Source organism: Lineus longissimus, chromosome 17, assembly GCF_910592395.1.
Source record: "Lineus longissimus chromosome 17, tnLinLong1.2, whole genome shotgun sequence".
Lineage (NCBI taxonomy): Eukaryota > Metazoa > Nemertea > Pilidiophora > Heteronemertea > Lineidae > Lineus > Lineus longissimus.
The window spans coordinates 10,938,938-10,963,905 of record NC_088324.1 but is presented as its reverse complement, the minus strand read 5'-3'; the positions used below and the strand labels follow the sequence as shown (position 1 = coordinate 10,963,905).

Sequence of the window (24,968 nt, the reverse complement as noted above, 5' to 3'; positions counted from 1 at the left end):
CATATCTTTTTATATTTTCATCTCAAATCTCTGTTCAGGACTTGCACATATATTGTCCATCACATGGTTATGAAAATTATCATAAAATGTGGATTTTTGAGGACCTGTCCAAATTATCATTTCATGATATTTAGAAGCAAACACTGCAAAACCGAGATTGATATCTCAAATTCGCTTTAGCAGCTATCAGATAATGTATCTCTGATTGACATGCAAATTTTCAGAGTCATGTCATCAGTCATAAGCGGATGCTGACCACTTCAAAAATACCTCATATCCAGGTCTTAGGTGCGCTTGAGTCCTATGCAATCGTGTGCATTTACGGTCACCACTGACCTGGATCCAAGATCACTTTTTGAGGTTGAAGGCAAATTTTTCAAAAAAAATGCCCAAAGTCTGGAAAACCATGAAGCGGTTGGAATTTCGAGCTGAATTTTTGTATGCAGCATCCGTAGACATCAACAAACACGTAGGCAGTGATTTTTTTAAATTTCGACATGTCCAGATATCAATTATTGCAATATATCATTTTGTGTCAATATACTGCCAAACTTGCATTGATATCAAAATTTCGCTTTAACATCTATCAGATTATGTATCTATCATCAATATCCCGCAATTTCTGCGTTATATCACACACAGTTTGCGGATGCAGACCACTTTAAAAATACCTTGTACCCAGGTCTTACAGGCTTCTCAGTCCTATGCATTCATGTACATGGATGGTCATATGGGCCCTGGATCCAAGGCCTCTTTTTGAGTTTAATGAGAGAATTTTACATATCAACAGTCATCCAACACCTGGATCCAAGGACACTTCTCTATTTCGAAGACAGAATTTTGATGTGATGTCCTCCAACAGATGTTGACATGGGGGTAGAGTTGATGGTAAACAAGACAAGTGTTTTACCACTTATTGTGACCTCCTGGGTGGTCTTCCATTCCAGGGAGTGGTCATCAGTCAAGACGTTCCCTCAATGGCAAGATATAAATTGCAGCTCTACTATTGAGGCACTGTTCATTGTATCATTTGCAGCTCAGAGTTCCTCCTCGTGGCAAGGCTGTGTTTGCCTCCTGAACCTACACATACATACTACATATCTCACTGGTCACCAGGCTATTTTCCTCCTCAGAAGATGAAATGGTCAAGCTGAATGTGGCCATCTTCAGGGGCATGACAAATGTAGTCCACGTAACTATACTCAGACTACATTTTTAGCCACAGTTCTGACTATTCTCAGTCTGACTATGTTCATGTGTCCGACTGACTTGGCAAGGTGTACAAGAAAATGCAACGGCCATGATCACCAAAGTCAAGAGACTCCCTTCCCACTGGGCAGGCAAACGAGGCAGTTGCACTCCCTTGAACACCCTGAAAAAATAAAGCAATGCCAGAGTTAATATTGCATACAACACTTGTTTGAGACAATCTTTAACATAATGATAACACAACCACATCTATCTACACATCAATGACATGGCACAACCTAATCAAGTCATACACAAGGACTCTACTACAGCGTGTCCTGAAAAATTAAACCCAAGACTAAAAGTGTCATTAATCGAACCTTTAACACCTTCAGCGCCGAACCACGTAGATCTTCGTGGCCCAAATCCCCGCTCTTTGAGCTGGTTATCGGAGTCTCATGGACTTCCGTGAAAGAACTACGCCATCGCCATCTTCAGGGCAAGGTAGGAACTAAAAATACCAAACGGTCTTCAGTTGCTACGCCATCGCCATCTTCAGGGCAAGGTAGGAACTGAAACGACCTTTCGACCAAACGGTCTTTTCAGTTGTCCTTTCAGTTCCTGCCTTGCCCTGAAGATGGCGATGGCGTAGTTCTTTCATGAAGTCCATGAGACTCCAATAACCAGCTCAAAGGGGAGGGGGATCTGGGCCACGTAGTTCTGCATGGTTCGGCGCTGAAGGTGTCAAAGAAGTGTGCATCGACATAATGCAGTTATTATGCATGCAAATTTGCTGAAACTTGGTACTAACAGTACGTGTATATATCTGCCGACGCAACAGTATTGTTGAAATTTATATTCACACAATTAGAAACTTTCAAATTCCATTCAATTTTCAAACAACAGACAGGCCTTTAAGACATACATGTACATCTCAACCCAATAGGGCCGCAAAAACAAAGGGCTTTTGTAGACTTCAGGATTATGCTGTGAATTATTTGGAGGTGAATCTAGACACTTCAGGTAGCAATATGTGGAAGTATTAATGATGAAGAGTTATACAATGAGTTTTAGCCATATCAGTCCTGGTTTGGCAAGCCTATACGGGGCATTCCAGAAAAATTTCCCCAGAACAATAGGAACTCAATATGATTGCCACTGAGTGTTCCTTTTACATATTTCTGGGCCACCCTGTATAAAAGGCCGCCATGTAACATACACAACTAGCTTAACAATAAACAATGCCATATTTACAAATATACATTATGTATAAGCACATTATCCATTACAGCTGGGTGTGGCGGCACTGTTTCGTAGAACCAGGGAAAGTGTAGAACATACACTGAACAGATACATATAATATACACAGACTAGTAGAATGTTAGTGAGAGACAATTTTAAGATCTTTCTTGCAAAGCTCAAGCAAAGCTTGACTTGACACAAGTTTTGCAGAACTTCTTCGACAAGAGAAAATTAGACCTTTGAATACAAGAGAGAAATTTGTCGATCATGAATCTTTTACCGCACCCTGCCACACCCTGTAGCACTCTCCAATATTAACGGAGCAATATTTACAAAGTATTCAAATGACACTTATGGCACTTCTTAGCGTGAGAGTTGGCGAGCGCTAGTTCTTGGTAAACCACTCGAGACCGAGGTAAAGCTGCCAACAAGGACAAACTAATCGGGATTCATTCCGAGAGAACATGCCAGCGCCAGTAAACTCTGACGGGAGAAGAGCCCACATTACAATAGAACAGATGATTACTCTGGTTTTGATCTGTAGTGGGAATACATATTTCAAGCATCTGAGTAGCACATTCCTTGCTTAAACAATGCCAGACAAAAATGACAAGAGATTTTTCAATCGGAGATACTGAGCATCAAAACACCCCATGAATATGGGGATAAAATAGTTTCAAACAGGCTGTATTTAAAGGCAGCCAGACTGGTGGTCTCAAAGTAAAACGGTCTTGCCATCTCTCAGGCTTACTTGAATAAGGCTCTTTAGGCCTAGTGGCGTAATAATCAGGTCTTAGAAGGGAAGACCGGAAACCGGAACCATGATATACAATAAAGTGTGCTGGCAAATATGCACCATAAAAGTATTAAGGGTATACCGCTTTGAAGACCGAAACCAGCTTAAATCGCAAGTCTTGCCTTAACTCCACCTCAAAGCAACTGAGCTAGGAAGCCAACACAGGTCACATTCATGGCAACAGCAGATATTAAACACTGCAGCAACAGTCCATCCCCCCAAACAAAAATGCAATTGTTACTGAAATCAGCACAACTACTTAGTTTTAACCTGACCTTGAATTCTGTAGGCAAACGCTTCACTAAAATTCACTCAAAATAAAACTGACTATTTACAAAACTAAAACACACACATTTAAGATTTGGATTGTCGGCCTGCACTAGAGCTAAAGAGCTCTTGTTCAGATGGGCAACCATCAATGGTACAGCTCCAAGTTCTACAGGTCAGAGGGGCCATAATCTTTTAGATGTTTCTTTGTGCTACATGTAGGTCAGAAAGCTGATACCTATTATGGGCACACACACTGGTGTTTATTAGGAGCAATCGAGAGGCTTATTGGTACTACGATGCATCATATTGGACACTGTTATGGAGATAATGTCAAAGAAGGCATTTTCTACCAATAAGACAGAAAAAACATTTCGAAATATTTCATTTCCGTTTTAACTTTTCCTACATGTCAGTGAGTGAGGCCATGACAGTCGTTACATCAGAAAGCCCAATAATTGTGGATAATGTAGCAGATTACCTGTGCTGAGGTGTACCAGTGATGGTGCACGGTCCATCTAAACAAAGAAACGATAATTGTCAAAACAAATTGAAGTGTACAGCTACAGAATTCAAAGCCTGTTAGTCAATTTTCCTTGCCACAATAGAACCAATCATACAACAGGTTGGAACAGATAGTGAGTCTGTTTCTGAACAGGGCCAATTGGCAAAACTAAACCATTGCAGGCAAACAGAGTTTCTATCACATCACTATTATACATAACTGCACAAAACATGGCAAGTTTCAGGAGACGAATTCGATTCACTGAACTAATTATATTACCTGAACTGAAATTCTATAACAAACGTTCAGGAAGGGCCATATTTCCCTTCTTTCAAAGACAAGCAGTCATTCACTAGGAGCTTCTTATGCCTTACTGGAGTGGATTGGATGCTCCGCATTAAGACGTCACACAGGTTTTCACTAACAAGTCCCTTTCAAACCCCACCCAAACCCCAGCAAATGACAACCTGTACTTGATTGACTAGTTAAACACATTTACATGATCTGCATGACAATAACATAACCGTTACAGAATGGCAAGGATGAAAACTAAACCTACAAACTCAATCTATTCTATGTAAACTAAAATGTAATTTCTTCTCGAAGTGAATACAGAAATTCTATGTAAACCCAGCCTAAGAACAAATGTAAACCTGGAAAAGTTTGCGGTCATTTTATTTTGCGGTTTTGTGACATCTCCATAGCGCGAATATGCAGACAACTTCCAAGGGCGAGACGCCACCTCTCTTTAATTCAAATCGGCAATAAGCCTTAGTCGACAATATCTACATTAATAAATATCATTGCATAAATAGCTTGTATATGTCATACACTCATGGTTCATGGTTATATACACCCTAGTCAAGCCACCTCCACAAATGCCAGGGAACACTTTTGACTCAGTTTATCAACAGACCACCTTGTCAGCTACATTCTTGAAATGACCTGATCTATGTTAGGATCTAATGGTTATGCAGTATCTATTGGTTTGAATGATTAAAAGATACAACAAAAGATATTTCACAAAGAAGGCCTTCTTGTCTTCTAAACAATGATATCACTGCACCCCGAATCGCTATTTCCTACAATGGAACGACCCAACCAAATGGAATTGAAGTATCCATATTGATAGACGGTCAGCGAGGTGAGAGAAAAAAGATATGTTCAGCATATTCTTTCAGAATATCTAAGGACTTATTTGGGCAGACAAGAAGATGACAGATAGCCTACTGTCCTAACAGCTGCACAATGATAACAAAATTCTTTCTCTCCTGAGAAGTTACCCGAATGTGTTTTGTACAAGACATGGCAGTGTTACAGATACAAATTGCACTTGGTCGAAGTCACACAACAAATAAGACCGTTTCTTATTTTCAATTTTGACACATTAGTGAACCAACCAGAACCTGTGCGAGCCCTTATAAACTTCTATTTTCCATGATTACAACCCAAGAGAGAACTTTCTTCATAACCAAATCCTTAGTCCTTAGATATACTAAACAGACTAAAATATCTCAACAGATCGAGGATTAACGAACAAATCCTAAATGAGTCAGAGACTGAAGTAAATACTTGCAGTCATACCTGGTATAAAGAATCGATATTGACTTTGAGGTAAGTCTTTAATAAGTCTTACCAGTATGCAAATCAACCATTCCTAGGATTCTCCTAGCCAATGGGTTAACCACACAACAAAGACAAATTTATCTGGAGCACCTAAAACAGTCAAAATAGATAATGAACAAAACTCAAACTGCTGGTGGTTGTTCTTTGACCTCCTTCCCATCCTTGGTCAAGCCGCCCTCCTTTTTCTGCGTAACGACCCGTATAGACGTCAACGTTTTCTGAAACCAGGTATTTTTCGATGACTGTATCTCGTTCAGTGCGGCGTTCAACTGATGCGTTAAGTCTTGGGTCTTGCATTGCGATTCGACGAGTGCTAATTTCGTTTGGGCGAGCTCCAGTTCCAGTTCTCGGATCTGGCGTTCGGCTTCGACAAGTTGTGGGTTGATTTCCCCAGGAAGTTGGGCAGACGCTGCCTTCATTTGACCGTCGGGGCTGAACAGCTGGCAGCATTTCTCACATGCTTTGATGATTGCCTGAAATTTGATTTTTTTAAAATGTTACATGATTCCCAGGATGTATGTACCAGTACCACATGTTATATTAACAAGTTAATTGGAGGTGCGTGGCTTAAGATCTGTGCCTTCCAAATGAGTTGAGCAGAGTTTCTTGAAAGCTTTGTTTTTCATACTTTGTGGCATTCAATCGACAAATGCTGGCGACAAGGTACCAATACAGTCATCTACCAAAAGTCCTACCTTGATCTTGCCAACCTCCTCCTTGGTTGCAGCCTGTTGCTTCTCCAGCCTTTCACTCAACTGAGAACAGATCTGCAAAATAAACAAGCAGCACCTGATAACATAATGACGATCCTTGAGGACAGCAAATACATGCTGTTATCTATGCACACCATATACAGGTCATGATGTCATTGACCCAGTCAATCATAGCTATGCTTTTAAGACATCATCCCAAAAATAGTTTGTAGAGAAGCCGTTGCAGGTCACTGCAAAATATCCACATCCCCCTCTGTCATCTTGACAATGGACCTCACCTGTTTATAGTCGGCAATGATGGCGCTATTCCGTGTGATTTCTGCCTCGCTCCGGTCCAATTCTCGCCGACACATCTCCTTGAGTTGCTGTGCCTCGCCCTCCAAACGCTTCTTCTCCTCCTCGGTTTCGAGCAGCATGGTCTTAGCCGTCAAGAGTTCCTTATTGAGGCATTCGCATCGATCTTCAGCCTAGAGAAGGGAAACAATTACAATTTTGATTCTTGAAGAGAGATCGGTTGATCAATTATCGGTACAGCTGACATGTTACAAAACTCATTAGGATACTTTACTTCAAATTGAAGAGCATATTCTTTGTCATCTTCTCTTGTTACCAGGAGCTATAGAATTGCAAAATCTTTTCCAAAACTTGTTACTTTTCTCAATTTACATATTTTGCGGAACAAATCGGAAATCAAAATATTTTCCGGGTTACAGTATACAGTCCAATTGATAATTTTTCCATCACCAACACAAGATATTTCCTGACCCAAAAACATTCAAACTCAAAAACCAAGCGAAAGAGATAAGAAATCTTTGATCAAATGAAGTTTTTCTCTGTGGTAAAATCTGCAAATATTTAGTGTGTGGTCTGACATATATACTAGCCATAGTCAGATATAACATCAAATTCACTGATATTTTCTGGCGGACAAAATCTAAACTTCCACCTTAAGCTTATTCTTTTTGTAACTTCTTAAGTGACCTTTACCAGAAACCTGAAGAAACTCAATGCATACCCATCTGATCTGGAAGTTGAGAGAGTTTTGCTCATTTATGAAAATATGTTAGTTTAGATAAATCTATATATGCTTGCTTAGTACATATCATTATCCTATTGGCACTTCAAAACAGCAGGTATGGATTTAAATGGTAAAGTTTTTGCCACGACTCCTAGCCTTTCAGATGTTCAGGCTGAAGGCATGTCAATGATTTTGGATCTCTCATTATAATCAATAGCAAGTAACAGTTCTTATCATGCTGAAAAATGCTGAATTTGACCAGTGTAATTAACAGGGGCCTGCACATCTATATAATGCTCAGATTGGTAAAAGCCCTTGAGATACAACTTTGAACCATGCAAATTAACCTTTGATTCAATTGCAGACACCTCGGCGAGTTCAAATTTTATTACAACCCGATGACTTACGTTGTCCAGATCATTTCTCAGAGCGATTTTACTCGTCACCAGCTCGTGGGCCAGATCATCATTTTCTTGTTCTAGTCGCATGTTGTTTTCCTGCAGACGTTGATTTTCCCTCTGAAAAAGAGCAGCAGAAAAATCAGTCAAATCAGAGTCCACAGCAGACACACAAATCATTACTACACCACCATACTATATTTAATATTATCAAACATGTAGAAACAATACATACCTCCAATCTTTCAATGGGATCCTCAACCTGCAGCTCTTGTTCTTTCATTGCAATGTACTCCTTTTCATACTTCTTCAGTTTCTTCCCAGTCACCTTGAAAAGAACAGAATAGATAACATCCTGTATTCTTATTTGAAAATGATGCTTTATCATTTGATTTGTTTCAACACCCCTTACAACGGTCGGCCCAAAACCACTGACAAATCATTGAACATCACACCAATGAGAAGGTTAAAGCCTTATCTAGCCGGAAGAGACTGTCCAACATGTCCCATGTCAGACGCAGCTTTAGAAACATCTTGGGCACATTACTTTTGAATTGCTTGCAGACGCAGACAATACTCACCTTTGTATTAATGGCAACATGGATGAGGTCCCGCGCATTTTCTTCACTTCGATACTTTTTCGGAAGATGAACGCGGAAATACTTGAGAATGCCCTCGAAATCCAGGGCGAGCAGATCTTTTCGCGCCGTCTGTAACAATAAAGTTTACTCATCATCACAGGAGGAAAATATTTAGCTTATCATGAGATGGAGAAATGCCACTATGATTTTGATACAAGGATATTTATTATAACTGAGGAATCATCAGGACAGAACGATACCCTGATCTTCTGTTGCTCTAAAATCAAGGGAATACCCTTTGCAAATTCTAGTATCAAAGTCAAACCAGCAAGTTATCATTTTGCTTTTTGGCAAACTAGACCACAATTTAGATCTATTCCTACTCCAGACTGATTTCATGAGACACACAGTTCTGTGCAATCGCTGCAATTGAATAGTTTCAAGTGTCCAAAATGTCCCTCAAATCTTTTTTACATAATATTGTCTTATAAAATTACCTTGACATGACATATGGATGAAAACGAGAGAGATTTCATTGATAAATATTTTCCAACAGTCAAAACACGTACACCAAGATAAAACACCACAATCATTACCTTAAATGAGATGATGATGCTTGCTACATGGTGATGAACCACACAGCATCACAAAACGGAATAAACGGTCAAATACCCACAGCATCTCAGCATCCGATGCACAGTAGACTGTTAACGTATGAATTGGCAGGTCTCTACAGACTCCTAGCATGAGTCATCATACCGTTAGCGAACGTATCTAGCGTCTGCTAACGGCGTCCCGTTAATATGCGATGAGCGAATCAAATCAATACGGAGATGCCTCAAATACAAATGAGCTGCGATAAGAGGACATTCCATATCAACTTAGACCGAATAACCTTTACGCACAAAGGCAAACTGTGTGTTTACAAAAATTTGAAAACTGAACTTGAATTTGAAAAGTCCTGACTGTGTAGGTCAACAACGCTGTTGTTTAGATTGATACACAGATACTATCAATGCCAAGTTTCAGTGAAGCTGCATGCATAATCACTGCATAACGGCAAAGTTTAGTTATATCTACTTGAGCCACAAGAATAAACATTGGACACAACAACGTAGGCCTTTAAAGGAGGAATGCCTCTAGATGATACTTGGATGGCACCAGAGTAGTTTATGAGTTCCTGTACAGAGGCCGCTGCAAATATGCACAAACAGTTTGTAGAATGCCTGTTTACATTTTCTGATGCATCCCAAAACTGCCCTCTATACAAAATCTTTGTAAAATTGGTTGGTACAGGCGAGGAATTATCTATTCTACTTCCCAGCAGCATCGAATTTCGTGTCTTTGTCTGGTGATGTACCCACAAAATCCTTAGTCCTATCACTGTCTTCCGCAAAGGTTCAAGTCATCTCTTATTTGCTCAGTACAATAGACACACTTGCAAATGAAACTTGTCTTACCTTTAGGAGGGCGACAGCAACTCGAAAGACGGTCTCAGTTCCTTCACTAAGGTACAAATCCAGTATATGGAACACCATGAAGAGAGGGAACTTGGCAGTAAAGAGGGTCAGGAACCACTGTGAGGCAAACATGTGAGCCTCCAGGCCGAGCTCCATGAAGTGATTATACAGGTCAGGTAGATGGTCCTGCAATGAGAGAGAATGTGCAATCAGCTGACTTCATGACAGTATATCACATAACAGAAACTGAAAATCTTCAAAAGTAAAGGTATGACCACAGAAATTTCATGAATTACATCTGCAGACTTAATAGTAAATCGAATGCTTGCCCAATCGTCAAGTAAAGTGGTGTGTTTAGTTTTGACAAGGTCGCCATAAGGAACTGCTACAAATACTGACCTGCATCAACCGTTCAAGCTGATAGAACTTGAGGTGGAGCATCTCAAAACCCTGGCGGAATAATTCCCTCTGCCCGTAGTCGAACATGACCTTGACGAGAACACAGAATGCTTGCTCCTCGGGCATCTGGAAACCAACAACATGATGACATTAGATACACCAAAGAAAGACTATGCGAGCAAATGGATTTCTGGTTACACTACCATATCTTAGACATGACTTCTTCAGGGACCAACATGATATGAGCTCATCTTCCAGAGAAAGTAGGTATTTCTGCAACTGCAGGAATGACTCCAGGTCCTCGAAGGAGTATAGCAGAGGAAGAAAGGAACCTCCTCCCCAGTGGATGCCATCCACATCTTCAAACACCACACTAATGAGCTTCCTTGAATTAACTTACATGCAGAAGAAGAGCCGCAGCAAGGAATGAAAGTCCCTGGCAGTAACCGATCTCCTCATCATAAACTGAGTAAGCCTGAAACACAATTACATGAAAAGTCACTAACATTTTCTCAATACCAATTACCTCACAACTCGGCACTCTCAAAGCAAATTTATCAAAACTGTAATCAGGCAGGACATACAACACTAGGCATTATCAAATGTGTATAAAAGAATAGCAGAGTTCTGTTGAGTTTTATTAGTTTTGTTTGTTTTTTACCATGCTGTGGGTTAGAAATGCCTTTCCATCCAAGCTGTTTGCTCCATGTCATAAAGGGTACAGAAGTTTAAACTGATGGGCTATTTGTAGCTGCATCCTCCTGCGAAGTTTACCTTGCTAATCTTATAGAGAGAATCCTGCCCCACGCCGCCCGACTCCTTGAAATAATCGTGAGCTGGGAATGTACGATTGATGTCTCTCATGATCACTTGTTCGCTAGCGGAATCCTGAAGAAGAATCAATGTAAATGTTTGAGTGAAGCGTCAACAGGGACATTTTATCAACTCAAAAACAATATTGGGTGACGTGTAATGTAATGTAGAAGGAAACCGGAGACCCTGGAAACCTACGCTGTCAGAGAGAGTTGCTCTCTCTATCACATAGATGTGCACCAACCAGAATTTGCACCCGCAACCCCTTAGGTGACAGGCGCCGATGTTTATTTCAAACCTCGGTTTCACCACTGCACCACTGATTGCCTAGTCATCTGTGGTCAAAATGGCAGTGAATTGTCAAGTTATATTTTCAGTCATAACCAAAGTCTGACAAACAAGTTCTCACCTTGGCTATGAGAATCCTGTAGACTTCATACATATCTTTGCTGTCGTGGCAGCCAACCAGCAGCTGCCAGACCTCACCCCGCAGAGCTTCAGGGACACCTGCAATCAATGGAAATACTGATACTAAGTCGAAATTCTTTATGTGAATATGAAACAAAAATCAAATGCTGACGAAAATTTCACAATTTACAGGATATTTCTTCAGCTTTTCTTTGTCGATGACACCCACCTTTTCTTGCAAGCTGATGAACCTGCTTCGGTCTACCCTGAAGGTTCTGGTGCCACTTAGTGACGACTTCTTGCCAATTTTCCAACAGGTTTTCATCTTGGATGTCCTTGCTGACGATACCAGAGCCACTTGGCAGCGGTTCATCTCCATCTAGAAATAGATAAGATAATAGTAGTCACACCAATTGTCGTTGAGTGTTTTGTCAAACTCAGTCCTAACGTTTTGTACTGGCGTGGTAAAATGGCTTTAAAATGAGTGCCCAATAATTTTAAAACACGAGGCCTTTAGGACGTCACATCAAGGTATCTGGCAAAGAGTGAGAAATATTTACCACTGCCACAATCCATGTAAATTGATAACTCCATCTTAATTCAAGCGTTTTCCAGCTTTTATTTGAAATTATTCCTTGCTATATTCCAGTAGAGCTATTAGAATGGCAGCCTTTGTGAGATGCAAACTTCAAAATGATCGAGTTCAATGAGACACATCAAAGACCTGGACACAGTCGAACAAAGAAGATTTGCACATTAAACCAATTTGATTTCTTTCTTAAGTATGCAACAAGGATGTTCTGTGCAAATGTTGGTACATCAGCCGAGGTTCACAATGACACCAGCACAAAGATCTAAAATGCCACCAGCAAGGCCTATGTAGTAGTATTAAGTGCATTTGTACCTAGGCTTATCAGTATGAAGGAAACTCTTATAGATGACACACAAAGTAATCAAAACATTTACAAAATTTAGGTCATGGAATTTTGATGTGTCTTACATTAAGGAAGTATTTGACAGAGCCCCAACTTGTGGCTTGGGATCTTTTTTTAGATGACATGAAATTCATATTGGGCTCATTCATCATTCAAGTTAATTTCTATAGGAAAGATTTTATGGTTAGATTTCAGCCTGAATACACAATGGTTTATCTGTCTCCCATTTATCTGTCTTCTTTAGTATGTAGGTCAGTGAAATGGCACATGCACTTCAGTTTGCAAAGCTTGCTGGGGACTCCCAGGTAAACTGCATACTAAGAATTTCAAATGATATCTACTCTAGTGACTCTTTAACTTGGTCTAAGAGAATGTTCAGAAAGATAATATGCCTGGAAGGGGGGGGGGCACACCACCAACTGTCTATCTTGCCTGAGATTCAGAAAGCTAGAGGCCAGCACCTTTGAGGGAGGGGCACCACAGTAAAAACACGAGACCCACACACCATTGTATATCTTACCTGACTCCTCATCCTGCTCTTGAGGCGTCTGTATGTTATCGGGTGGGTTTTTACCAGGAGACAGGTTCAGGGCAAGACTCGACTTCCTGCGGTCGATCTCAGTTTGACTTTCGAGGCTCACGACTTCAAACTCCCGCTCATCTGGATTAGTGCACGACTCGACCTGAAATCGTAAGAGCATTTTTTAGAACAGGCAAGAACGAAAGTTATCAATGGGGAATACAGTCTACTGCGAAATGAAAATTATCAAATTCGGTAACATGCCCAGTTTACAGTAATTTACTGTAAATGTTGATTCACTGCTCTCAAACAAACAGTTGCGACCTGAGGCCCAGCCTGCCTCATTGAAAATACATCACTGAAACCAGCGCTTAGTTGCTCAAAATATTAGCACAATGCCTCCATCCTGGTATGATGATATGATTTCCAACTAGACCAGTCAACAGACTTAACGCTTAGAAGATAGTGTCAATCAAACAGAATGCCAGCTCTGTCGTAAATATTTCAGCTTCATACGCCAGCTCTGTAAGTAATAAAGTAGTCCTCCTTCTTTTTCCCTCGAAAACAGCCAGACCCGATACAGCACATGGTCTATATGAGTATCAAGGAGGAAATGCCACAGGATGAATCCACTTTAGACGAAGCACCAGACATGACCCATCACTTAGTAATACACTGTAGCTTCCCCTAGAGATATTGTCCACAGTATTTATATACCGACTGCACCAAAAATGTAACTTCGTCATTATTAATTGGTCAATTGACCAATTTAAGGTTGTTTAAAGTTGGTCAACTGCTCGTGACCAAATTCTAGGCAAGTCGACCAGCGTTGCAGCTGGAGTTAACTTACAAGCAAGATTTTCAGTTTACTAACTCAATTCAGTAATTGGTCAACAGAGGAAACAATTTTTGGAAATTCAGCTGGATCAACCTGCACAGTCAATTCTACCATAGTTTGCTAATAGATGCTAAATAAAAGCATACAAAATTCCATCACTCTGCACAAAGCCAATTTAATGATTGCTCATTCTTTCATTATTAGTAATTTCCAAATTGGTGGAAAATCAGTTTGAATATGCTATACTACTGTTGATCTTTTAGATGATTAACAGTAATTCTGGCAATTGTCTATGATGTTCTGATTAAGTGAATAACTCATCTCTTGCAGTCGGCCGAGGCCAAGTGAGTTCATTTAATCAGACATTTATTAAGAATCTAACTTTGAAACCAAGGGTAACGCTTCCTATTACACTGAATTCAGTTACCTTGAACAACACACTTCAATCAAGAATAGCGTCTGCATAGCGGCATATCTACAAGCCTGAGAAAGGGGATGTAATTCAGAACAAGGTATAATCTAGTGTTTTACAGTGACTTTTCATTTTCAATACTTCACCTTGTCAATTTCAAAGTTACTTTACAAAGGGGGAAGGGGGACCCAACCCTACAAAACATGATCATGTTGTACAAACCGGGAACAATAAGTTTCATGCCCAAGCAGGGACTTAACTTCACACACACAAGAACAGGCGTCATGCAGGATGATGGGACGTCAGCATCAGTTCATCTTCACCCTTCACTTTGCAAATTAGTTTGCTGAACTGAAAATCTTCAACAGCATGCATGTTTACATTCCCAATTTACCAATTGGAATATATCAGTACAGTTAGGTAGTTCTGAACATACGGTTGAAATAGGTGATCTTAGACTTTAGGAAGCAAAATGTGATGCAGTATTAGTACAGGTGCTGCCAGTTGGAAACCAGGTGCAAGTTTTAGTTACCCGCTATACTTTACTAAGAGTATGTACACAAACGTACCATACGATGTTCAATACCGCCACACCACCACCAAAGATCTGATAGACCTGAGCACAAATGGTTAAGACATCGAATGATTTTAAATTTGATGATTAGGTATGGTGCACACAGATGTAAGTAGTTCAAACCACTTCGAAACTGCACTGACCAAAGATTAGACGTCCTTTATTGACTGCTGCAATAGAGGTCGTGCCCTGACGTCATTTTGGACATTAATCCTTGTCCTTGATGCTGCTGGCGTCGAAAAACAAACCACGCACTGCGTGTAGATAGCCACTGGTTATTGTCACCACACTTCACAACTGCCATCGTCGCACAAGGTGGGTCAATGGCAGGTTTTTCTGTGCTGACGTCATTTGCATTGCTTCTATAAGGCCAATGCACGCAAAGCAGACGAACGTATGGCCAGTACTGTCTCAAATATGACTGTCACAAAGAATGCAGTGTAATGAGTCCCTTCTTCACTGTCAAGAGAAGTCAAAGTAATACTGATTCACAGCTTAACTGATGCATTCTACATGGGAGGAGTCATACCAAACATCTCTCCATTTTACCGACCTAACTGATGATCGATCAGGCTCTCACCAGGTAAGAATCTGCTGTAAATGGTGTATGCATTTTCCTTTGTAGAACAGCCAAGTTTAAAACTGTGCTGCCACAGTCAGACAGGTCAACAGGATAATAATAAAGCAGGAGTCCCCCAGACTGTCTGACACCTCTTGGTTCCAACTTCCTGGAACCAGTCTTACTTGTGAAGTGAACTTGATTCAATACATCACACTGACGATAATATAAATGAAGACAAGAGAAGTACTGTCCACTGGCATTTTGGATAGAAGTCAACAAAAGTAACATTTTTATAGAGATGCCTTCATCTTCAGGCAGAATTTCACAACAACATTAAGAGGTTAAATTATGTGACAAGAATCGAAAATGAATGAAACTTTGTGCATAATGTATGTAGCCAGATGCTTCAGTGCGCAAGGAAGCTTTCATCACTAAGATTTGATAATTGCAAAGCTGCAGAGCCTGGCAGTTAAGCCTGCTGGCTACCATGCCAATTAACCCCAGTTCAAGTCCTAGCTGTCCAACCAGTATTAATTGTTTCTTTTGATTTACCAGCGGGGATTCAAGAAACTAAAATTCCTAGCTCTTGGACTCATCGACTATACAAACGAATGAAGGGAAAATGCATACACACAAGCACATGAAAGTTGCTAACTTAAAAGGCTGAACAAGCTGCACAAACTGGGATTGGGGTACGAAATCTAGAATAATCAACATACGGTGCCATCACTTCCTATTGCAGGGGGAGGACAAAGTGGCGCCACCTGAAGTTAGAACACAGTAACTAAAATCACGCCATGAAAATGAAGCTCATTCTTTACAGACTTCTAAAATGATTTTGAAATCAGACTTCATTTCACCAAGAGAACAGAAATGGGTAATTCTGACCACTGGCTTCCTGAAGTACTTGTCTTAATCTTCTCCCAACCCAATAGAATTGTCAAAATTTAAGATGCATAGAAACGAAATCTCTGGCTATAGCATTTATTGGGCCTGTGCCCCACGAGCATTAGTACAAGATTCAAGAAAAGGCTCTCCCCAGACAATCTCAGCAAAATGATAAGTAGCCTTTGAAGGCACTAACAAATATTATGGAGGGCCCGCCATCTACCAAGTCTATGCCAGTACATGTACGTACATGATTATCCAACACTGGTTATAACATACCACAATGACTGCACCGTACCCTCCAAGGATCCAATGCAGATACATGTATTTATTTGTAAAAGATGACTATCATGTGAAGTAATACTGTAGTAATTTACTAACGTTGGTCAAGCTAAATCCATGACATGGAAAGAAAATTCATTTTGAAACTTCTGTGAAATATCCTCAATCCTAAGGTTTTCATTTTGAAGCAGGGTATTTAAACAACATACAAGCACAAAATGTAATCGCCACACAGACTTTTGGTTTATTTCCTTTCCACCTTGTCCTATTTTGCCTCAGTTTATTTCTTCATTCATATTTAAATATTAAAGCTGGCATGTATTGCAAACTTTACGCAGAGCAGGCCAGGAAATGGAGGGTCACGTCATCTGTAACATGAAATCTCTATGGAAGATGAAACGCCCTGAACCAAGCCAAACATATTCTTCTCTCTGATCAGCTTTTAGTCACCAACACAGGCAAAATGGAAATGGTGAAAAGGAAAAAGCAAAGTGGGCAAACAGACTAGACATTGACAGCAACATACCTCCTTCAGCCTCAAGTGGAACTGTTCTGTTGGAGGTTTCTTATTGTAGACCCAGAAGCGTTCGTTCTGGGGGAAGATCCTTGCCTTGGTTTCAATCAGAAATCTGACTGGTTCTTGGATGCCGATGACGACCAGGTCGACCGCGATCGTCATGAATACTCGATGGTCTGAAGAGAAAGAAAGCAAGATGTCACCATATTCAAAAGGAGGAATGTCCTTAATGGAGTAGCGATTGAAGTGCTCAGCCAAATCACCAAAGTTAAGCAATGAGGAGATCATTTCAAGTGGTTGTTATTGAATGCCAATGACAACCTTGCCACAGCAGTCTGAAAAGAGGAAGGGAGAAATTGTTCGCTGTCAAGGCTGAGCAGAGGAACCTCACATCAACAGGATAATCAAGGGGTGAATGGCCTTGTTCAAATATCTGAAAAGAAATGTATATGAAGGCACAAATACGATCTACCCACATAAAAGTATAAACAATTCATGTCCAAACTCTCTAACTGAGAGCTCTGTAGTTTCCTTACCACATCTGAAATATTGCATGCCGCATTTATCATCTGACTGCAGAGGGCAAATCAAACAAATTTTATTACTATTCAGGCTACAGCCCTAGACACTGATTACTTACTACACAGACATCATCTATGGAAAACAAAGAGGTGAGAAAATAGAGTTGGCCAACCTGAGCCAATGAAAGTTTCTGTTTTAAAACAATTTCTTTGGAGGACAAAGAGTGATGAAAAAAGTCAGCCAACCTGAGGAGATAAATGTTTTCATATCAACAACAATTAGTTTGACACTTACTTGGCGTGAGGTCTATAGTGGGCTTAACTGAAGGTGATAACACCAAGTTTAAGTTAACACTAAATAAGAAGTGAGAAGGTTTCAAATACAAGATTATAACACTCTTGGACCTCTGGAGAAAGTGTTGAAAATTGTCTATGACTAAAGCAAGGAAGCAACAGAAAGTCACTATTTCAGTGAAATTTGTTTAAAAATAAAGCAGTAAATGCCAATTTGGTCACAGCTATTCTATTTGAAATAAGGAATAACAGTAACTAACAGAAACATAAAATGCAAGCAAGAAGGACAGAAAAGCAATAGCATTTAAAAGCGACACTCTAATTGAACACACCCAATGAAGCAAACTAGAGACAGATGAGGTGAACAGCAACTCTCTTTGAGGATTTTTTCGGACCACTGTGTCAATTGAAGACCTGAAATAGTGTTCGCTCAAAGTCTTATCCCAGGTGATAGCAAAAACATGAAGCACTACTCCCAGCCCACTCACCTTCAGCCGTCACTGGCACGGTGTCTGTTTCTGGTATCTTCAACCCTAACAGCACAGAAACGGATGACACACTTAGTGCATGCAATGGGGGGGGGGGGGGGGGGCAATCGTGCATATAATACGAAGCAAACACAATTTCTGCATTCCTCCAGAAACTAAAGCAGCAAAATTCTATTCCAAGCATCCTGAGCATCAATATGTGATCCATCACACATTGCAAGTGGCACTTTAGGCGCTGACTACGGTAACCTAAACTCTAGTGTAGGGCCAACTCGTAATTAGAAACATTGGTCTTCCTCTGAAAGTGAAAGGAATGGACCGACCACAAGAACATGCAACTTTATACACATTAAATGCAAGTTTGAAATAACAGATAGATTTGATTTACAGATTAGATGTGATGAGTGAATTGTGGAACCTACGGTTGTTACTTGTTAGTACGAAACTGAAAAGCTACTGTCGTCAATGTCCAGAAGAAGAAATTTTATCCCTCTTGCTTCCGTGGTCACTTAGATACCGGAAAGACGACATGTTTGTCAATCTGTCATATAATATTAAGCTCCCCATTCACATCATATTGAAGCCAGAGTGTAAACACTGGAATATGTAAAGGCATCTTGTAAACGATAGGCAGGGAATCACCTTCATTATGAACAGCGTTCGAGATGGCAACACTGACTTATCATATAGTGAGTCAGAAGTCAGTGGGGCTGGATGTCACTTGGTGATTGGTAGGAGTTCTCACTCAACTTGTCTTAAATAAATTGTGAACTTGGAAACAAGAGCACCAATGAAAATTAATCGTCAAATTGGCACTCTAGAATGGCACCAATAATGGCACAGTTCCACTTTCAAGCTACATGTACGTACATTACATTTCCCCCAGAGAATCTAACAAACACAGATGAAAGATCCCAACCCTGCAGGTGAGTGAGAGACAGGTGAGAGTGAACAGGTTAGTACAATGACATTACCGTTTTTTCCTACAGCCACCAGATGGAGTTGGAATACAACAGTTTTGGATTAGAAATGTTACCAAGTGGATGACCCATTACCGTTGGATGTTTATCATCCGAAGGACAGCAAAAACTACATATCAGTACATGAAACAAACTCATCTTCAAACCATTTTCATACTTTTTTCCCCACGAAGTGTATTTTGAAGCATAACATTTGGCATTGAACCTCAGTTTTCTAAGACTCAACATTCTTTTGCCTGACCCCCCTTCCCAAATATTTCATAAATTTCTCATTTGGCCAACCCCCTCCAAGAAAGTAAAGTGAAAAGCCTGTCTTTTCGACTTTTTTGTGGTGTAAGTTCTCAAAAGTAACGGGGATACACAGTGTGATCGTTGGAGTTGGATTCATTTTGCTGTCCTTGAATGGGTTACCAAGTGCACTACTAGTACCTCTAACCTTGTTACTCTATGGAAAAACAGACTCACCAGATGCCCACATGGGCATAACACTGTTCATGATGCCTAGTGGCATTGATGTATTCATGCCTTCACCTATTGTATTGGAACAGACAGTTCATAAAGGTCCTGGGAACCCATCAAATGATCAAGGTAACTTAAATTTTCTGGAGCTGCTTTTAAATTGACTACACTTACATGATTTGACACTATCTTTGATTTCTGATAAATCAATCAGAACAAGGCCAAATTGATGCTCTATAAAACTTCATGATTGAAAGTGCATGAAAGGAAAGCATTTTTTGTGGCCTATTGCATCTAAACTTTTTTAGAAATATTTGTCACCTCACCTTTCGGTGTTTCTGTGTTCAGGATTTGGAAGTTAGGATCCGATGGGTCCCAGTGACCCGAAATCACATATGCCTTGTTGTCGTTAGATACGCCCATGGATACCATCTCTATTAAATGCATGTCGCTATTCTTGACGTTGCGACCGGGGGCGATCAGCAAACCAAAGCACCTAGGGAATGAAATGGAATTATATGATATATACACAAGATCTAATGACTACTATACATGACAAATAATTTCTGGGGTTTTTCACTTGGAGTCATTGATCAGGACATGATGTTTTTGACATGGGACAAGCTTAAGATTGCGGTGAAACAAACTCTTGTCAAGATAGCAAGAAATGCAGCATACTTCGTTCTCCCCCTTAAAGGTTCAAAAACCATGAACAATTTATTTGATTCATTAATTTTAAAAGACAAAGCTCAGTGAAATAACACATACACAATGGTCATGGATGTTCTTGAGAGGTACACTGAAATGAAACAAACTTTGTCACATTTAAAAATCTTATAGCTGCTAAAAAGGGCTCGAATTTGACTAAAAATTGACATATCCTACCGTTCTATTTTGAGCTCCCGATTAGATATCTGTTGCACAGCAATGATTATCTTCTTCTCGACATTCGACCGAAGTTTAAACACAGACTTGTCTTTCGGCACCGTACTGAAATTGCCCTTCCCATCATCCTCTCTGAAGTCATACGTGACGCTAAATCGGAAGAGGAGCGATTCTGGTACAACCGCTGTGTCAGCAGTTTCACTGATCATCGCGCTCGGAGATTTTGGCATTCGTCTGAACGATGTGGCAAATCTGTACAAGATCTTCCCAACCTGAAAATGTTGAGAACCTAATGAGGAAACAAAACACTTGATGGTCCTGATGAGAACAGAAAAACCTAGCAGTATTCTGAATACATTTGTTAGCATTTCATATTCCTCATCTGATTTAAGAACAACTGAAGAATCAAAATGCTGGAATAAAGTTCTTGTAAACATCCAATTGAAAAATGACCAAACTGTTATCAATTCAAATGAAAATCCCCCTTTTAGAAATTTGCTGATAAAAACACCAACATTTTTGTGGCTTTATACTTTACCAAACCTTACCGATTCATGCTGATCACACCTGAACACATGACACTGGAATATGGCGTTCTCTGATCGATCGCCATGACTACAAGTAAATGCAAAACATTTTTTCTCGCTACTATCCACAGGTCCCCGTGCACAGAATAGGATGCGATAGATTCTAAACGTAGCGATCTCTGTGTTAGAGTTTGGCTCCAACAACCTGAAAATCATTTGTGCAGGGAATTAAATAAAGGTCAACAATTACAATTAGATCATTCCACTATACTCTGCATACAGCGATGTTGGCCAGAACAGAAAGCTTAATCTCAACCGACGCACTATTTGCAACAACAATCAAATGTCTAAAAGGTAATCTGTAAACAAGTTCAAAGATAGCCATGTTTTTTAAGGGCAGTGATTGCTACGACCTATTTCAGAATCCCTGTTCAACCCTAAAACATACCTTACAATTCCTTCCGCATTATGTGGAACTGACAACGTGACAGGAATGGCCATCTGAGACTGTTCATTTAATACTTCCATATTTCGGTTGATTTCAACCTCGCTTCTAGGGGCATTCACAGATGCAGAACCGAGGTAGGTGACACCTTGGAAAATGGTCAGTTCATGTTCGCCTTCACATGGGGTAGTGGGGCAAGACTGGGACCTTGCACGTTCTGAAAGATCGCATCAAAAACTGTTACTCAATGAATAAGAAAATGTAAAGTAGACAAGATTTGAATTATATGAGTGTGAGTATGACCATCACGAAATAAAATTCAAATAGTCACTTTATAAAGCAATGTTGTGACACGAAAAGTCGTAGGGTTGGTTGTAATTACATGTATCACCTGTAATGTCTTCTCAGGTAGTGCTGTATTGACAAACGAGTTCATGGGACTTTGTACATTTCCTCTTACAGCAGCATTCCCTACTGCAGTACGTAATGAATTACATTCAGTTTACAGTGAAACTATTTCCCACAGGCAAAACAAGACGAACCTTTTTCATCAAATGGGTTTTTTACCATCCTCCCAGTAGGACTTGTTATATCATTCACATGATCATCATTGGTTTTTGACCGTGATCGTGGTGCAAGTGGATGGTCAATCATATTTTTGGCCGGGTCAGCTGCAGAAATGTCTGCAATGATCCTCTCCATTGACTGACTGTTCAAAATCATGCATCTAGGAGGTTCAGCACGAAGTTGGTCAGAATGGGCATTTTTGCCCTCGCCGTCATTTAACACCTCACTCATATTTTGTTCTAAATCGGTGATATCACCGTTTCCGCCTATTTTCAACTTTGGTTCTGCATTCACAACAACGTAATCATCGCCTGTAGTTGAAGCCGAGTCCACAGAGGTCCGACTAATGGCGTCTCCGTCCATCTTTATGACACCATGCTTAGGATTTAACCCAGCACCTGCAATAAAAAAAAGAACAGTTGCACAGATTTTTTCCGAGGTGAGGCATAGTACGTCTTGTTTTCTCTCCATTCAGACCACGTTAATCATTGTGCAAGTTGTGACTGATTTTACTAGCGTATTGGAACCGTGGCGTCGGTTGCCAATCACGACACTATATCATATATGATCAGCTTGCAATGAATAGTCATGTGCAAACAGGTCTTATCAATTCATCCCCCCAGCCAAAGGCGAAAGGGTTAAAAAGACTACAAATATCATGAATGGAACATCTGGTGGTTAACTGGATTTGTTTTGGCACTGAATCGTCTTCTTCGAATCCTCCATGATCATGATGATGATTGATGCGTGTTGCATGCAGTGCATACTGTGCACTGCAGTGTATGTGTGCATGCATTTCGTGTGTGTTGATAAAATGTCAAACCATCCAGACAGATCAACATCACATGTTTATGTTTCCTTGGTGTTATTCTTATTCCAATTTAATGGACTAGAACCATACTTTGGATTATAAACTTTATGTTTAGCACCAACGATAAGATACTGGCACCTTGTAAAACAGCAAAATGTGTGTTTATTTAAGACTAAATTCGACGAAAACAAAACTTCACATGCATTACCATCGAAGGGGAAGGTGTAAACTGTTGATGAAATTGCTGATGAAATTGCTGATGAAACTGTTGACGGGTCCTGGTGGTTTGACATTTGTTTGTTTTTTAATGTTTTTCAATCAAATTACGCTATGTTATACCTTAGAGTCATCTTGTAATCTTGTGAGGTGGTAAAAAGGAAAATAGAAAATGTTTTTTATATCAATGGGTGATTTTGATCAAAGACCGGATGCCATTGTTTGACTTGAGGTTTTCGAGATGCGCCGTTAGGTTTTTAGATTCTGTTGATGTGTTGATGTGTCCTAGTGCTTACAGATTTTCAGCGTTTTTGTTCCAAATTTGATATTTCTGTCAAGTCCAAGTTAAATTCTTTCACAAAATAACTTTTTATTTGAATTACGATGAAAGTATCATCGAGTTTAATAACCCGAAGCATCCAATCTCCCGGGGGCCGGGCCAAATGTTCAATTTATATGCACCCGCTAAAATTGTTGCAGAGATAGTAGGTCAAGAAGCCTTCGCGACTTTGATTACCGTTGACGACGCTTGGAGAATGGTAGAGGCTAATTCCCAAAGGTCTCATTAGGGAGTTTTTTTTGTATTCATGCGCGGCCAAGCCCTAACCGTAGTTCCTAAAATCATTGATTTCTCGGTCATCACAGTATGTCAGTGTGGATTCAGCAGTTGTTTTGGCAAAGACATGTTTTTTTTTGAGTTTCTAAAACCTAGATCGCTTACCGTTGTTGCCGACATATGTGTACACTGAACTTGGGATTTGCGTCGGCCCCGTGTTGAAATGCCGTCCAGTGCCAGTTGGTGCGTTTTTCGCTGATTTGTGCAAAATTCAACATATCTCAAAAGTTCAATGGTTGACCCTCGATTTTTTTTGATTTTTGTGTAGCGTAAGCAACTGTCTTTCATGGGCGAATGGTCACTGTAAGAATTATTTAGGAAAAAATGTATAATATTTGGGGGTTTTCGGGATTGTCCGACCCAATTGGCAATATTGCCATTAGGGATGATGAACAGAGCTAGGAGCTAATGCGACGCTTATGATTTATTTAAAGAAATAAGATGCCCGATTTAACACATCAGAATCAGGGGAATTGTGCGTTTCCAGTGATATAGGGCCTACGACACAAATGGGTTGTCCTCATGCATTCACTTTGGAAACGCATTTTAAAAATAGATGTTACGTCCTGTTAATGGGGCACGTCATCATCGCGTACATTTGGGAAAAACTCCCTAACGAGACCTAAAGCATCCGCACTTCAACTTCCGCCTAGAATTTCGCACTGCATTGTGGGGAAATATAACTGACCGCTGTTCTTTTGTTGAATTGGCTAAAGTTATTTTTGCGGTAGATTTGAATGTTGCAACCGCAAAAATACTCCGTGAAATTGTTCCAGACGAGACCTAATCGATATCTTTCCTTTATTGTATTCATTGGTTTGTTTGATTACTTAGAACTCTTGATCTACGTCCCCAACAATTATGGATTTTGATGGATTACGTCCTGCAACAATGCTGGATGTGCGTGATGCACCACGACGTAGATTCCTGTGTTTATAAAAGCTGAATCGCAAACGTCACAACGTCATTTATGTTTGTGTAGAGGTTCATCAAACGTCTCGTTGCAAACAATCTGTGAAAACAGTGATAAAAATTGCCATTTTTGTCAAATTTAAACAAGAATTAACAATCACAAAATGGTAAGTTAGTTAAAGGGAGACCATAGGCAGGAGCCAAGTAGGCAAGATAAAGTTTGAAAATTTGCCAATAGGGGTCTCTGAGTCTGAATCTGGCTCTGCTAGGCCCATCACACACCGGTGTCACCGCGTGTCAGTACA

General features: G+C 40.1%; 1 protein-coding gene across 7 annotated transcripts; it reads right to left on the bottom strand.

The window, feature by feature from the left end:
• Positions 1–1,397: 1,397 nt before the first annotated feature.
• On the bottom strand, positions 1,398–23,142 carry LOC135501047 (rab GTPase-activating protein 1-like). Of its 7 annotated transcripts, none has more exons than XM_064792766.1 (23): positions 23,058–23,142; positions 22,084–22,506; positions 21,545–21,758; positions 21,118–21,301; positions 20,570–20,841; positions 20,011–20,180; positions 19,691–19,756; positions 18,246–18,290; positions 16,952–17,118; positions 15,975–16,019; positions 12,870–13,032; positions 11,644–11,793; positions 11,416–11,513; positions 10,968–11,081; positions 10,594–10,668; positions 10,194–10,319; positions 9,795–9,980; positions 8,335–8,463; positions 7,989–8,081; positions 7,763–7,873; positions 6,616–6,804; positions 6,320–6,391; positions 1,398–6,097 (listed from the first exon to the last, which is right to left on the bottom strand). In XM_064792766.1, exons 2-23 carry the CDS (start codon positions 22,469–22,471, stop codon positions 5,747–5,749), a joined length of 3,408 nt encoding a protein of 1,135 aa, XP_064648836.1. In that variant the 5' UTR covers positions 22,472–22,506; positions 23,058–23,142; the 3' UTR covers positions 1,398–5,746. The 7 variants fall into 7 exon arrangements, with proteins under 7 accessions (XP_064648836.1, XP_064648837.1, XP_064648840.1 ...); XM_064792767.1 differs by having other exon boundaries at positions 23,010–23,079; XM_064792770.1 differs by lacking the exon at positions 15,975–16,019.
• Between the last annotated feature and the right edge of the window lie 1,826 nt (positions 23,143–24,968).